At 40.2% G+C, this 16,423-nt stretch overlaps 1 protein-coding gene across 1 annotated transcript in view; it reads left to right on the top strand.

The window, feature by feature from the left end:
• The window catches only part of LOC111151934 (caldesmon 1), a 184,168-nt gene that overhangs the window by 81,644 nt on the left and 86,101 nt on the right, over positions 1 to 16,423 (top strand). Inside the window, exon 3 of the mRNA XM_022510159.1 lies at positions 3,120 to 3,229. Coding sequence (XP_022365867.1) covers positions 3,159 to 3,229 — 71 coding nt within the window. The 5' untranslated portion in view covers positions 3,120 to 3,158. The remainder of the gene's footprint in view (positions 1 to 3,119; positions 3,230 to 16,423) is intronic.

The following is a 16,423-nucleotide window of genomic DNA, read 5'->3' as shown; positions in this document are numbered from 1 at the left end:
CTCTCTCTCTCTCTCTCTCTCTCTCTCTCTGCCTGCCTCTCTGCCTACTTGTGATCTCTGTCAAATAAAATCTTTAAAAAAAAAAGAAAAGAAAATCTAGTATTTGGGAGCCCATATTGAAAAGACACAGGCATCCTAGGTAATGATTCATTAGCAGAAGTCATGTCAGAGTCTTTTCAATAGCATGACTACAATCCTCCCTTACAATACAAAAATTTAGATTTTTCTCATAAAACTTTCAATAACCCATCTGTCACATTCATGGGTATATACCTTCCCCAGCGTACACTTCTCTTCAGGCTAACCTGACCATTTGTGACCCTCTAGAGCTCCACAGTTTACAGAATCTCTTTGCCTTGACACTTCATCACCTCATTGGTTGAGAGTTTGTTTTCCAACCAGTGTTGCTGGAAGAGACTCAACATTGACTGAGGGTAGGGGAGGAAATGAGAGATTAGGAGCTGGGGACGTGGAAGCCACTGCTCCCCAGTAAAGGGGGGAAAATCACTTCGAGTCTCCCCAGACATGGCTCACCTTAATAGGACAGTGCTAGAGAAGTTCAGAGGAGCTCTGTGGGATAAGAGTGTGATGATTAAGGAAGACCTTCAGCCCCAACCTGGTGGGAGAGCAACTGAGAACCATTTTCATAAGCATACACACCTTCCCTCCCCTGCACAACCTCATACACCCTAATGGAGGGTCCTACCTCCATTATGCACGTGTGTACTCTCCTCTCCCTCAGATGCTCTTGCCACATGTCCACAAACTGTAATCCAGAAAGGTACATGTCTGCGTAGATGCATCCTACAGTGACCCCCTCCCCTACCCCTAGTGCCCCACGTACATGCTCCACAGCTTCCACATGAATAAATGGACAGATAGACTTTGTCTATGGCTGGGAAAGAAAACAAAAAGCGCCCAAGTAAGTACTAAAAGGTAAGGAGTAGGTGGAGACAATGGGTAGCTGAAGAAGAAATTGCGTGGGGAGAGAGCTGGGGAAGGCGGGCAGCCAAAGGGACCACGTGCTCTTACTCAGTCTCCCGCCCTGTGAGCACTCTGAGACATGGCCAGGCTCTGGCAACCGTACGTGTCCCCAGCCTGTTTGGGGGTACTGACTTCGCTGTTGTTAGCACCTGCACACCCGTGTAGCCTGGAGAACACAAGGCGTGGCTACTAACGAAGCAGCCCACAGGCCCACGGAGCTTGGGGGAGGAAGGAGCAGAGGGTTTCGAGGATGCTTTTCAAGCTACTTGGATAAATTAAGAAAAGTGAAATTGTTTACTTACAGACAGGCCTCTTTCTCCCATTTCTGTTTGCTGTTGCTATAGTTATCAGCCAAGTGGTTCGTCTACAACAAAAGACTGCGTGGAAAAAGGGATGAGAAGAGTTTACTCTCTCCCTGCACCTAGCATTCAAGTCCCCGAAGTTCAGTCCCACTGCCCATAGGGCCCTTCTCTTTCTGCACTGCACTCAGAATAGGAGCCCACCAGGGGGGGGGGCCGGGGGGGGGGGGGGGGGGGAGTCACCCCCCCCCCCCACCACAACCTCTCAAGGAATGCTCAAATCACTTGTTGTCCATTCTGCTAACTATGGAGAGATTAAGCTGGAAAACGAAGAGATATTTATGGTTGATGAAATAGTAAAGGAAAATGGTTTCTTTTCTTCATAACCAGCAAAGTACTTAGAAAGTACTCTTGTTAAGAGTAAGATAGAGAAACACCTTCAAATTTTAAAATTCCCAATAAACATCAAAATTCAAATTTCTTAAAGATTTATAAGCAGTATAAATAATACCCTGAGGGATAAGAAAGGGGGAAAAATGCAAACATTGCGTAGTTGTGTTTTTGTTGGCAGAGATTTTATTTTTGTTTTTGTGAGTTTTTTTCAGGGGAAAAATGCTTGAAAAATTAAAGAATCTGGCAATTCATTTAGGATACTTTCTGAGCCTGGCTTCAAAATCCCGAGTTTTGCTTTTTGCACCCGTCAAGCAAAAATCTCATTAGGTTATGGCTTTACGTTTTGCACAGCTCCTTATTTTCCTACGCAGGGCAAATGGCTCGTCTCATGTGCACAGAAAGGGCTGGAAAATATTTTTTGTGATCTGAGTGCAGCGGAGAGTCTAGGATTCCAGAGGAAGTGGAGGCCTCCCGCTCCACACAGGAAACAATCTTCAAGCAGGCCTTAAATGCCAGATTCCAGGCCGAGTTTAACTAACCACTGACAGCTCTGTAAACAAAGCAAGGACAAAAAGAGCCCGCTTCCCCTTTTCTGGTAGTCATTTTGGGTTTGGGGGCTGCAGGGGAATTCTGGAATCCTTGGCTTCATGGCACAGGAGCGCAAGGGAAGCGAGCTCCTCAGTTGAAGAGCTGGAAAGGGAAGATCTTTCTGGGATTAAAACCATCACGGAAGAGGTAGGAGAGGATAAAACGGTTGGGTCACAAAGAGCCGGGACTTTGGAGCTCTGAAAACAGCTTGATCATCTGCAACTGCTTTTAAAAATGCTGCTGACTTACGTTTATTCATGGTATTATTGCTGTGGTCTTTTTTTTTTTTTTATCATTCTGATATTAATATTCTTTCAGAATATGCAAGTTATGCCTGGATACTTCTATTACTTTATTACTCTTTTCATTCTTCTCCTTTTCCTTTTCTCTTAGTACCTACATATTCCTTTTTGCGCCACTTTTCTTTTTTTTCACTCTTTTTCTCTTTTCCTCTTTCTTTGTTCACTTTTTCATAACATTTGTCTGTGGCTCAGAAAGTTACAAAGAACAAAATCATTCAGTAGCTCTTAAGTGTTCTTACCAGGATTTCAAATCTTCAAAGTCTCTCTGTCTCCTGAGGTTTTTACTTATTGATTTTTAACTGTAATCCTGGGATCTTTACTTATTTGTCTCTAATAAGTAAGTTTCATGAATGAGACTGAATTTAGCACATGAAGGACTTAGCTCGGGAGCCAGAAATTGGTCACTAGCCACCTTGCCAGCCTTCTTAGGTGTTTTTCTTCAGAGTAAAGAAGAAGAGAGAGGGTGAAGAAATGGCAGGGGGCCAAAGCTGAAAGTGATTCATGGGAAACACTTTGATTCATCTGTGATATTGACCTACCTCCTCCCTGTTAGGTCCAGATTCTCCCGTCTCCCTAGACCTGAAGCCACACCATGGATGATTTTGAACGTCGCAGAGAACTCAGGAGGCAAAAGCGGGAAGAGATGCGTCTGGAAGCAGAAAGGTAAGGATCTAAGTTGGACAGTATTTGTATTCTGTTACTAATAGTGCTGGTTTCAGGCTCCAAAGATCATCACTCTGAAGGGCCAAATATATTGCACACTAAACTGTTTGCCAAAGTAGTTATGGAAAATTTTCCTGTTATGACTCTAAATGCTGTGTAAAAAAAAGAAAACCAACATCAAGGAAAAGAGAGATTCTAGAGGAAGCAAATAGTTGCATTAAGTCAGAGCCTACACTGGAATTTTTGAATAACAAAGGCAATGTGTGGATAAAAGTTTTAAAAGCAGTTATAATGTTGAAATGACAGGAAAAATGACAAATGCTGCCTATTGAAACCAACTAGGAAATGGGAGTCTTTGGTCTAAAAATATAAAGGCTATAAGACCCAGATGGATCTTGTGACAAATTTTTATTCTTATTAGAAAAGTAACCAAATCCAGTAATCCACATATTAAAGGTTAATAGTTAGTGGAGATTCTGAGTCTAGTTGAAAGCTGTTGTGTTGTTTGAGGCCTCTGTTGTGGTGACTTCAAGGACAGGTTGGGGCAGTAAAGCAATGACATACGAGGTATGGGGCATAAATGCATCTTGTAAAATTTAGGCCTCAGGGCAAAGAAACTATAATGTGGCTTAAATCAGACAGAGTAGGCATTCTTGGGTGTACCTGGCCAGAGGGAAGTATTTTATTTCAGGGAGAAACCACATGTAAATGGAGATTCTCTCCAGGCATTTGGAGATAGAAATGTTCTATCTTTGTTCAGAAAGGGAAAGAAATGATTATTAGAGGATAAGTTTGGAAACACCCAGTGTGGGATGGCAAGTGGACGGTAGTGATAATGTCAAGAAAGCAAGCGTAGGGAGAGTGAGAGGTCATAAAGACGTAACAGAAGCCATCAGAGGAGACAAAAGTGTCAAGGAGATGGGGAGAACTAAGGAGAGCATCCATGCTGAGTGGCCATCACCATCTTACAGGCAATTCCGAGCCCAGGGGGACATACCTCTTACTCTCCCCAGTGATGTGTTACATGGCCTCGATCCAACTGAAAGTCAATGGAATACCTTGACCCAACAAATATTTATTAAGCACCAACCAAATTTCCATGTCTGTGCTAGGGACAGGGAAGCAGTGATGAGATAGACATACGTGTGCTTCTGCTTGTATGTCCCTCATGGATTTCTAGGAAACCAACATATAGCAAGATCAACAAACAGACCAGGCCAGAGTCTGGGGCTAGAGGGACTCAGGAATGAGGACAGGAAATTGGGCATCAGGCTAGATCAGTATCTTCAGCATCTTTGCTTTCTAGGTGAGCGGGGAGATGGGAAATCGATGTGCAAGGAGCGCTAATACCAAATTGCTATGATTTCAAATACTCTAATTACAGCGAACAAACTCGGTTTCCTCAGAACCAGAATTTTGCCTGAGAATTTTCCACACATCTACATGGTTCATCCCTTCCAGTTTTTTGTTTTGTGTACAAAGACATATCTTCCTTTAAAGTCAGTCATTAAAGGAATGTACTCAGTGAAGCTTAGTTAGGTACCCTTAATAATCTAAAGTAAATTTATGCAAATTTATCCTAATTGGGGTGTTATGTTCCATCTGATTCCTTTTCTTAATTTTTTTTTCCCAAAGGAGGTATTTAAGTACTTCCTTACACTTGTACTGTTTACCTTTTCATGTTTCAAGATGAACCTTCTAGGTCTGTTATTCTGTGATGTGTTCAATAAGTCCATGTTCACTCTTTAGGATTTTATAAAATCTGATCGTTTATGGGAAAGTGAAGGTCAGGTTTTATGGTCCAACCAACTTTGATGGTAAAGTTCATGGTGTGTACAGGAAACAGATGGCCAGAGCCAGAAATCAGGGACCATCCAAATTCATGGTTTTGATCTGAAGATAAAGGACATAGAAGGCCCTGGGCAAATCCCTCTTCCTTTATCTTTAGACCTGGCTTCCTCATCTGTAGCAGGAGTTGGTTTTTCTCTAGGGGATTGGTGGTCATTTTCACATTCCTTTTGCTTTTGGTATTGTCTTTTTTTTTTTTTTTTTTTTTAACTAATGGTCATGTATTACTTTATTTAAAACAATAAGGCATTTTCCATTTTGGAAAATGTGACCCTATGGCCTTACACATAATTCCCCAGGGCCAGACTGGAGAAGACATAAATGGCCTTTGGATTTAGGGAACTAAAAGAAAGGACTCAACCCAGACCAGGAGTGCTGGTGGTATAAATTAGCAAAAATAGAGTGGCCTCAAGGCTCAGAGCTGCAGATTCATTCATTCACACTTTCCATAAATTTTTGGTGGGCATCTACTCTGTTCTAAACCCTATTTTGGGCACTGAGGGTAAACCAGCAGAATGACAGAATTGGGAAAAGTATGCTTCATGCTTTTCAACCTGTCAAAACCAAGTGATGATCAAGACACTACATATTATATCCTCAAGTATAATTTATACCCCAATACTCCTTGAAAAGTATTAAAGATGGCTTGTACCCTTTGTATGCTATACCCCTGCAGACAGTGTGGGGAAAGGGACACCACAGAGAAGAGAAAGTCTATTGACTTCCACTGCCTGCATACAAAGACTCTCCAGATAAAAATACCCTGTTATTTCAAGTAGTTGTTATTGGGCTTGACGAGCAGGTGCAGTTCAGCTTTGCAGTGATAAATAATTGAAAACTTGTACTTTCACCAGATGTTATAACCACAAATTAAAACAACCCAGATTCTTACACATTTCATTCTTCAGAATAAATTTAAAAGATTATTTAAAAAGCTAACCGTACATTTTTTGCCTTGCTGGCTCTCAAGGGTTTGGGACCGGAATGCTGTCACTGCATCATGCTGCCCCGGGACCGTCGTACACCCACCTCGCTCTTCTGGTTCTCATCTGGTCTCTTTGAAATCATGTGGCTTTCCATAGCCTGACTATGAGCCTAGTTCATCAAACACATCCTTCCCTTCTTTGTCCTGCCCTTAGCCTGTGCATCTTTTTGTTACTCAGCTTGTCCTTGTCCTACATTTGGCTATCATTCTTGAGTCCTTAAGATGAGGACTTTAGATTTGGTAGAAGGAAGTACTTCATTTCGTCATCAAAAAAAAAAAAAAAATGTATAGACTCTTTATAAAGCGCAAGATATTACACTGAATCACAGGGATAAGTGGTCCCAGTCCAAGCAGTGTCCCAATAGTCACAAAGCTCATATCCTTGTTGGATTAGTAACTTCAGAGCAATCTTGAGCAAAAAGGGGCAAAAACATTTCAATAGACAAAATATATTGAACAAGGAATCAGTGAAAATTCTGAGTGCATTGTTTCTAAGTAAAAGATACTATTTGTACACACCTCAAATTAAACTGTATTTTTAAAGAATAATAGTTTTGCTCTTTATTATTTTTCATCTATATCATGAGATAAAAAAAAATTAATGGGTTTATTCTGCTTCCCTTCCTATATCTATCTTTTATTTCAGTCCCTCTCTGCCTTTGTCTCTGTGTTTCTCGGTGCGTCTTAAATATGTTTTCCACTGGCCTGTGTGCATTTTCACTAACCCTTGACTTGTGTGTTTCCATTTCTTCTCCCATCTGCGTACCTAATCCATCTTACCCTGGATGATTTATGCAGGTGCTTTTGTATCATCAGGGCATACATACATTTCAAGGGGGAAAATGTAGGGGAAGAGGAAATATTTTCGAAGGGGTCAAATTCAGCTCTTTTCCTGCTCAAGTAGAAAGTAGAAGTAGAAAAAAATGCTGGGTCTTTCATATGTATCTGGCAAAGATGGACTGATTACAGCATCAGCAGTAGGTATGTCAGTAGAACATATATGTCCTATATAAATGAAGACACACAAGAAGGCATTAGCAGTGGGAGACAGTAGAGCTTAGCAGTTGGGGGTGTGCCTGTGCTTTCAAATCCCAGGTCTGCCGCTTAATTAGCTACATGAGCTTAAAAATTATTCAGTATTTCTAACTTTGTTTTCTCCTCTATTAAATGGGGGACATAGTATTCACCTTATAGTGCGGGAAAACAAAGAGGTAATACATGGAGGTATTAACACAGTACTAATCATCTAGTATTTATTACCTAACCACTTCCTGAATGATCATTTTTGTCTATTGAGTGTTATTCAATAAGCATCTCTATTAATTATTACTATAGTTATCTAATTTGATTCTCAAAACACACAAAGAATTAAAGATACTATTTTACATTTACCATAAAACAGAACAAAATAAAAAATATGAAGCTTTTCTTTCTGTACTCCTCAGAGGCTCCAAGAACCTTGGAGCAGGAATTTGCTACTTAGTGATGAATTTCGAGTGGAGGTGATGGGTATCAGGGCTTGAGGAGGGACTGCTAGATGGTGATGTCTCAGCCAGAAAAGTCGACACCAATTCAGGTGGAGTTCCTCTTTTACATGTGGCCAAAAGGGTTTTGAGCTTGGGTTTGTCTACTGAGAAACCGGCAGTGATGTTTTCTCCGTAAGGTCTTCAGTCGGTCACACTTTTCCCAGTGCTGGGCTTGTTCACACAACAAGCAGCTCTCCCACTTTTCAAGACGTGAACTCATTACATTCCCAGCTCATGCTGTCCACATCCAACAATGAGTTTCTCTTTTTGATCAGAAGAAAGGCCCCTATTGTAGAGTGGTGTTATCAGATTCAGAGGCTCAAAGACATAAATAAAGAGAATGGAAACACTCTTGCTGTTGTCATCATTCATACATTTTTATGAGCCTCTGAAATACACTGATGATTAGACATTTTGAAAGTAAATATTTTTACTATAGTAGAAAAACAATTTTTTTAAATCCATTGAGTCTAAGTAGTTCCCTCCCAGGACTTGGTCACTAAAAGGTTTTTACCTGATTTAATAGTGTAGCCAATCAATGGTTATACGACACACAAACACAAAAATGCTTTTATTTACAATGCTTAGCATTGAGGTCTTAAAATTTTAAATCAATCTTTCAAATGTAATTTTTTGTTATTCTGTAATCAGAAAATTATTTCTCATTAGGAAATGAAATAAAACATTCCTTTGGAACTGTCTAAATTATTAGAGCATCTAAATTTGTTCAAAACTATCCTTCACCTCTCAGAAAATCAGTCACTCCAAGGGGCAAAACAAGTGTTAGGACTTGTATCTACATTTCTGCTTTGAGTTAAAAGTTTTTTTCAAGTAATTTTTTGAAAGAGATTTTAAATGATTTCTGTGAAGTTTTTATATTTATTTAATATTATTTAGGGTCAGCCCGACTTGAACGTGGGGGCATGGACAAAATGAGATGGATAATCTTCACCTGAGAGATCTTTGCTTATTTGTTTGTGTCCAGCCACATAAAGAATCAAAATATATATACATATTCATATCCTCCCTCTCGTGTTCTCTCTCACTCTAAATAGACATTACTTATTCTCTGTCAATTTATAATTGGTCAGATTATAAATGGTGAAGATGGCATATTTGAACCAGTTTCCACTAACCTAGTAAATTCCTCTGCCACTAAAGTATCCCACTTTAAGGTGGCGTGGAGCATCAAGGCTCTACCCAACATGGCAGCCATTCAATGGAACTTGAAAATCTAGATTCTTTTAAAAAATTTTTTTCTCAGCCTGGGGTACCTGGGTGGCTCAGTGGGTTAAAGTCTCTGCCTTCAGCTCAGGTCATGATCTCAGGGTCCTGGGATCGAGTCCTGCATTGGGCTCTCTGCCCAACAGGGAGCCTGATTCCGCCTCTCTCTTTGCCTGCCTTCTGCCTACTTGTGATCTCGGTCTGTCAAATAAATAAATAAAATCTTTTTTAAAAAATGTTTTAACATATTTTTATTCAAGAGTAATTAACATACATTGCTTTTAGTTTCAGGTGTACAAAGAAAATCTAGATTCTTGAGGACCTCATATGCTGACTTATAACTTCCTTCTTAGGAAAATTGTGGTATATCTATATATATATATGAGTCAGTACACTTGACATTTAAATTAGTGTATTTTTCTTATAGGCTGTGTGTGTGACACAATTTATCAGTCTTCAGTCACCTGAGGAAAGTCAGAATGATGTGTTTTTTAACCATATGGGCGACAAAGTCTGACAGACCTGAGTTCAAATCCTGACTTTGACAACTACTAGTTGGGTGGCCTTGTGATGAATTACTTAAACATACTTTGCTTCTATTTCTTTATGTATAAAAATGGGGATAATTATTCTGCCTCATAGTCACTATGAAGATTAGACTAGTTAACCTGTGTAGAGAAACTAACACAAAGCCTGGTGCATACTATATGCTCAATATATGTTACATGTTATTATTAAAACCATATTAATGTTTTAGTGTATCTTTGGCACAAAATATTTTGCTGAATTTGAATTTTTATTCATGTCAGTTCATTCATTATGATATGCCGCATCCTTACTGCAAAGCTTCTCTCCTGTGCTGCTCTCAGTACTTGCTAAGATGTTTCTGTTGAGGCTGGGAAAGAATTAAATCTTTTTGGGGTGCTTGGGTGGCCCAGTTGTTAGGTGTCTGCCTTTGGCTCAGGTCATGGTTCCAGGGTCCTGGGGTTGAGCCCTGCATAGGGCTTCCTGCTCAGCAAACCTGCTTCTCCCTCTCCCTTCCTGGGCTGCTCCCCCTGCTGTGCTCTCTCTCTCTCTCTCTGTGTCAAATAAATAAAATCTAAAAAAAAAAGAATTTAATCTTTGGTTCCATCTAAGTCTACTGCACAAATGTAATTGCTATATGAGATTTAAAAATCACAGACTAGCCATGTGGTTAATTTTCTAATTCATTAATGATATGTTTTTTTATTTAAAACAGTAAGTGTGTAAAAACTCAGAATTTTACCTAAAGAGTTCAGTTTGGCAAAAATAGTTCTCAAATGGAAAAGAGTATCAGCCAAATTTCTCATCCAGTGTTATAAAGAAGGAACTGTCTTTGCTCATTATCAACCAAGTGCCAGCTTAAGCGGTACACTCTATTTACCTTACATAAGTTGATTGTCACAACAACCTTATGCCTTGTTTAGTCTGTTCAGGCTGAATACCATAGATTGGGTGTGGCTTATAAACAACAGGAACATCTCTGGAGGCTGGGCAGTCCAAGATCAAGGCGCCAGAAAGATCAGGATCTATGAGGTTCTGCTTCCTGTTTCCTAGACAGCTGCCTTCTTGCTGTGTCCTCACATGGTCGGATGGGCAGGGCTGTTCTCTGGGGTGGCTTTTATACAGGGCACCTATTCCTTTCATGAGGATGCCATCCCCGTGCTTTAATCACCACCCCCCCCCAATCCTCAGCTCTAAGTACCTTCACACTGGAGGCCAGGTGTCAACATAGGAATGCAGGGGAAGGCAACAAACATTTACCCTAGAGCAGACCCGGATATTACTGTCCCTATTTTATGGTTGAGGCATCTGTAGAGCTGAAAGTTTAAGTAACGTGTCCAACTATGTAAAGCTAGGGAGTGTAGTGCGGTTCTGCCTGCCCCAAATCTCAAAGCCTTTCTACTGTAACAGATAGATCAATGGAATTTTTCATGTTTCAGTTTTAACTGGTTGTCTTGACTGAAGGTCCATCCTCTCTACAATGCCAGAGTAACTCCCTAAGATGGGGGAAAATCATTCAAAGCAACAAACTATAAATGAGGCTTTGTGGCCTAATTGAACTGTTCTTTATGCTTATTCAGGTGACTTGCTTGCATCTGTAGACACAGTGATTGTTCTATTTGCCCTCTAAAACTCTTCTGTGTTATTCCCATTTCACAGAAAAATAGAAACAGAGAAGATCAAGTTTTCCCCCTCAAGCCAAAGAATGCTGTTGGCATCGCTGCTCTTGGCTTTTCTTTGGATTTTTCCCAATAAGACTATAGTCACCATTAGGATAGGGACTTAGTCACATCATCACTCATAAAAACTTACGGCTGTCACTGACCTTACAGGTAATCTTCTGCAATGGAAAGTGACTTTTTCATTTTTGGACCACACACTACTCTGAGTCTCTGATGAAAGCTGTAGACCCTCCTCCAAGAAGAATGCACACGCGTACCCACAAAACTTGGCACTTACTTCCAGTGGCATCATGGACCTCCACCCACAGACCTGCTGGGGGCCCGTGAAACACTGGGCCAAGAATCCCTGACCTAATGAATTGTAAAAGCTTCATTTTATGGAACTTGAGTATAGGGATGCTGACTTTCTCAAGATCATCCAACTAAACTGAGGCAGAGCCTTCTTTTACGTTATTCATCTCCCTGAATGAATGGAACTGTCTGGAAAAAGTGCTCTGGCTATCGATTAGGACATTTGAGCATACTTCTGGAAAAGTATATATGCTGGAAAGTATTGCACATAGAGTGGGTTTCTTTAATTTGAAAACAATTTATGAACAATATTTATTTTTTTAAAGATTTTATTTATATATTTGAGAGAGAGAAACAGTAAGAGAAGGAATAAAGCAGGGGGAGCGGGAGAGGGAGAACCAGGATTTCTGCTGAGCAGGAAGCCCGATGCGGGGATCGATCCAGGGACCCCAGGATCATGACCTGAGCCGAAGGCAGGCGCTTAATGACTGAGCCACCCAGGCGCCCCTATGGATAATATTTCTAAATAAAAGGAGATTAGGTCAGATTACTTCATGGGGAGATAAAATGAAAAGAAAGATAAGTGGATAGGCAGAATGAAAAAAATTCATTGTTAGGAACTGGAAATCCAACTTTGCCAAGTCAAGAAGAAAAAAAAAAAAACCCTGTTGATTTTGCAAATAGAACTTTATCTGCCGTCAATTTTGAGATTCTCCTATTTGGCATATAGGATCTTGGCAAGATTTCTTTAAACAAAGCTTAATTATGATACTAAGTTATTATGTAGGATTTCTTCATCCTTACCAGTTTCATTTAGCTATTCAAACCCCTCAAAGGATTTTTCTCATGAAATATGTAAAAGATAAGAGCGAATTTGATTCCTTAAAGAGGATTTTGTGTTTCATTATTATTACTACCATTTTTTTGAGAGGATGGGGCACATTGAAGGGAGACACAGACCTGATGCTTTCCAGAAAACAGGATCACTCAGATTTGGGTTTGAATCCTCGCAGGGTTACCAAAGACAACCCTTCGCCTCTCTCATCGCATTTTCTCATGAGGAAAATGGCCATCATAACAGCCTTATAAGGTTTCACGTAGATTTTAAAGCACTAGGTGGATAGATGACAGATAGATAGAGGGTAGGTAGGTAGAAAGAAACAAATAATATATATTAATATTTGACTAGTGCTCAGTAAATGTGACCTGTGTTTGCTGGTAGAGGACGTGGTAAGGAAGGAGCTATCAGGAAGGAGCTATCAGGAAAGCCCTCTCCAGGTCGTATCCCCAAGAATCAATGAATATGTGCTTAGTTATCCTATTAGACAGTTTGGTCTAGTCTCCACTATGCTTCAAATCTGTTTTAGCAGCCTGCCTTGAAAGTGATGGCAGAATTATGGATATGAAGTCTCTATGCTGAAAAGAAAATCAACCTCCTTATTTCTAACAGTCTTTTTTCATTTTCCCTACTGGTTTTAAATCAAGATAAAAATACAGGATAGTTTGGTACCTAATGTAGCAAGGTCTTTATCTTAAAAAATTATATATCTAATACTCAGTTGATCATGTATTTTAAATAGTTTTCTTTTGCCTTGTGGAATTATCACTTTATTTTTCATAAACATAACTATGGTTTCAGTAACCAAAACCCTCTCAACCATATATATAAATACTGTACTAATAATATAAAGAATGTACCCATTTTTCACAAAATAATTTTTAATCATTTTATTCTAAATTTGTGATTTTATTCATTTTAATTATGAGAAGCTGATACATGCAAAATAATATAATGTATACAGAAGTTGTAAATCATTATAATGCATGTTTTAAACTTATCACTGAGCTTCACATCTAGAACATTACCAATGCCACTGACACTTTCTACTGACCCCTCTCTAATCCCATCCCTTTGCTTCTTCATCAATAGAATTAATTAGTATCCTGAATAAGTTTTTTGTTTGTTTTAGTATAGGCTCCGTATTGGGTGTGAAGCCCAACATAGGGCTTGAACTCATGGCCCTGAGATCAAGACCTGAACTGAAATCAAGAGTCGGGTGCTTAACTGACTGAACCACCCAGGTGCCCCATAATTCATTTATTTTTAAATAAAATTCTAAATAAGAAAATATGAATTAGGTGATAGTTTTTCCAGGACCCTGTGATCAGAGCATTCCAAAGATTCTCTCCAGACTCAGTTGAAGGTGTTAATGAGAGACCATAGTTCCATGAGAGTGCAAGAAGTTTGTCTTTCCGAACATACAGGATCAAAGGGGTCCCTCTGCCATGTAAGGCTGGGAACTTTGGAGAACTTTTACAGACCAAGAATTCTCTACAAAAAAGAATTTTCATCAAAATCGAATAAAAATGTAATGAAGCCTATCAAATATGTAAGTTGAATCTATCTATTCTGCCCGTTGATTTTCTCACTGACCAGCCAGATACAAGAGATCTGCATTTGTAGCCTTCATCTGGCTGGGTGGGAATGGCAGACAGGAATGATTTGATTCCAGACTATTCCAAGTTCTTAGTCAAGGGAAATCTATCTCAATCACTTTGAAGTCTTCTAGGGAAGTTCTTGACCTTTTTTTTTTTTTTTTTAAGATTTTATTTATTTATTTATTTGAGAGGGAGAGAAGAGAGAAAGAGAGAACATGGGAAGGGGGAGGGTCAGAGGGAGAAGCAGACTTCCTGGCAAGCAGGAACCCCAATGTGGGATTTGATCCCAGGACTCCAGGATCATGACCTGGGCTGAAGGCAGTCACTTAACCAACTGAGCCACCCAGGAACCCCAAGTTCTTGACCTTTATTATCCCAGAGGTCCTTAGCAGTAATATAAGAAAGTACCACTGGAGATGAGACATGAGCATGTTGGAATGATGTAGAGGCTGTATAAGTAGATTTTCATTCTTCTGTGAATGAGGTTAAAGAGGAATAATGTGCATACTTTGTGAATATTACTAGTTCTTTTCACTAGAGTGCTGTCTAGTAAGCAACGTTCGTCAACAGTTTCCTAAGAATGTAATTTTTAAAAAACTTTGGAAACATTCACTTATTTCTAAGTTTAATTTGCTAATTATAAATCATTTTCATGTATGCAGCTGTTAAACAAGTTTGTAATGTTTTCTTAGCCTAGTGGTAGTCAGCAGGTATACTCAAATATATTTTCAAAACTGAATTTCTTTTTTTTTTTTAAGATTTTATTTATTTATTTGACAGAGAGAAACGCAGCGAGAGAGGAAATACAAGCAGGGGAAGTTGGAGAGGGAAGCAGACTCTCTGCCAAGCAGGGAGCCCAACTCGATGCGGGGCTAGCCCAGTACAGGGCTTGATCCCAGGACCCCGGGATCATGTCCCAAGCCATAGGCAGACACTTAACGACTGAGCTACCCAGGCACCCCAAAACTGAATTTCTTTTAAAATATTCTACGGGCGTCTGGGTGGCTCAGTGGGTTAAAGCCTGTGACTTCGGCTCAGGTCATGATCTCAGGGTCCTGGGATCGAGCCTCGCATCGGGCTCTCTGCTCAGCAGGGAGCCTGCTTCTTCCTTTCTCTCTGCCTGCCTCTCTGCCTACTTGTGATCTCTGTCTGTCAAATAAATAAATAAATAAATAAAATCTTTTAAAAAAAAAATAAATAAATAAAATATTCTAGAATTTATATTGGCCTTTCTTCCAGTTAGTCTAAATTAGTGAGATCTGACCTTGCATTTGAGATTAGTACCAATGGACTAAGTTAAAATGTGAGAGTTTATTTTCCATTTTAATAACTCCCTGCATCACATACAGTTCCTTTGTTGGAATAAAAATCTTGGTAAAAGTACACATCAGCCACTATAAATAGCACCCATGAGCCTGTACATTCAGGAGAGTCTCCGGAGAGTGTATTTTAAACTGCACGTTGTTTAGAGTAGGAAATTCTTCCAATATTCATATTTTCCACTGTGGGTGACATGGACGATCCTGTATCACATCTTCACAAGCTTCCATTTTCCTATACCATTTAGGAAGACAACTGATAAGTTTCCAGATGATTGCTCAATATGTGCTATTTATTTGCCTAAGGTTAACCTGCCTTTTACTGTCCATTGCAAATATTGTATACTTAGGGGCTGTCCAGATGAAAGCTAGGTAACCCCCAGAGCTGGCACCAGCAACGAATTAATGAAAGGGTCCTTTCTTTCTGGAGTTCATAACTCTGCTGTGCCTGCTTAGAAAAATAGCAGGCAACCCATTTTTGATTCCCACAGAAAACCTTGCACTATTGGTAAGTCTTTCAGGGGAACTCAAGAGACCAGTGTGGAAAATAAGTGGGCAGGAAGTGAACAGACAGACGAGCAGGATGAGGTGATGGGGTGTCGTGCTGGTTCAAAGACAAGCAGCCTCGGCAGGTGTAATGGCACAGGCATCTTCCCCAACTCACTGTTGGCAATGCTACTAGTTGTATACCTCTGCCCACTCCTTCCTTGAACAGTCCTTCCGTTTCTCTCACCAACTCTTGTGTAATTCTTGATTTTGTGTGTGTGTGTGTGTCTGTGTGTGTGTGGCCCTTTTGGGGGATCTAATATCCCCTCACCATTTCTCCTCTCTCTCTCTTTTTTTTAAATGACTTTATTTATTTATGTAACAGACAGAGATTACAAGTTGGCAGAGAGGTGGGGGGTGCCGCGGGGAAGCAGGCTCCCTGCCGAGCAGAGAGCCCGATGAGGGGCTTGATCCTACGACTCTGGGATCATGACCCGAGCCGAAGGCAGAGGCTTTAACCCACTGAGGCACCCACGCGCCCCTCTCCTCTCTTGATGAAGAAGAAGATGAGAAGCTACTGTTGAAGGGCCTTGGACAAAAACTGTGGTCTAGAAAGAGTTGATACCTTATGCCCTTCCTTCCTGCTCTTCCCCTTTTAAGAGCTCATAACTCTTCCTACCCAACCATGAAAGCCAAATATCCCAAATATGTGTCTGCTTTCCGAGCCAGCATCCTCAGAGTATATCCTGGCTGCCGGGAGAGTCTCAGGGCCACAAAAGCTCCAGGGCTGACAAACCGAACAGAGTGAAGTTCTGTAAAACCTAGGCCGAGGCAGGACGGAAATTCCTAATGCTCTCGTATCTAAGTGC

This window comes from Enhydra lutris, unplaced genomic scaffold, assembly GCF_002288905.1.
Source record: "Enhydra lutris kenyoni isolate GAN:26980312 unplaced genomic scaffold, ASM228890v2 scaffoldscaffold27, whole genome shotgun sequence".
In the NCBI taxonomy this organism is placed as follows: Eukaryota; Metazoa; Chordata; class Mammalia; order Carnivora; family Mustelidae; genus Enhydra; species Enhydra lutris.
This window is presented reverse-complemented; position numbering and strand designations above follow the sequence as displayed.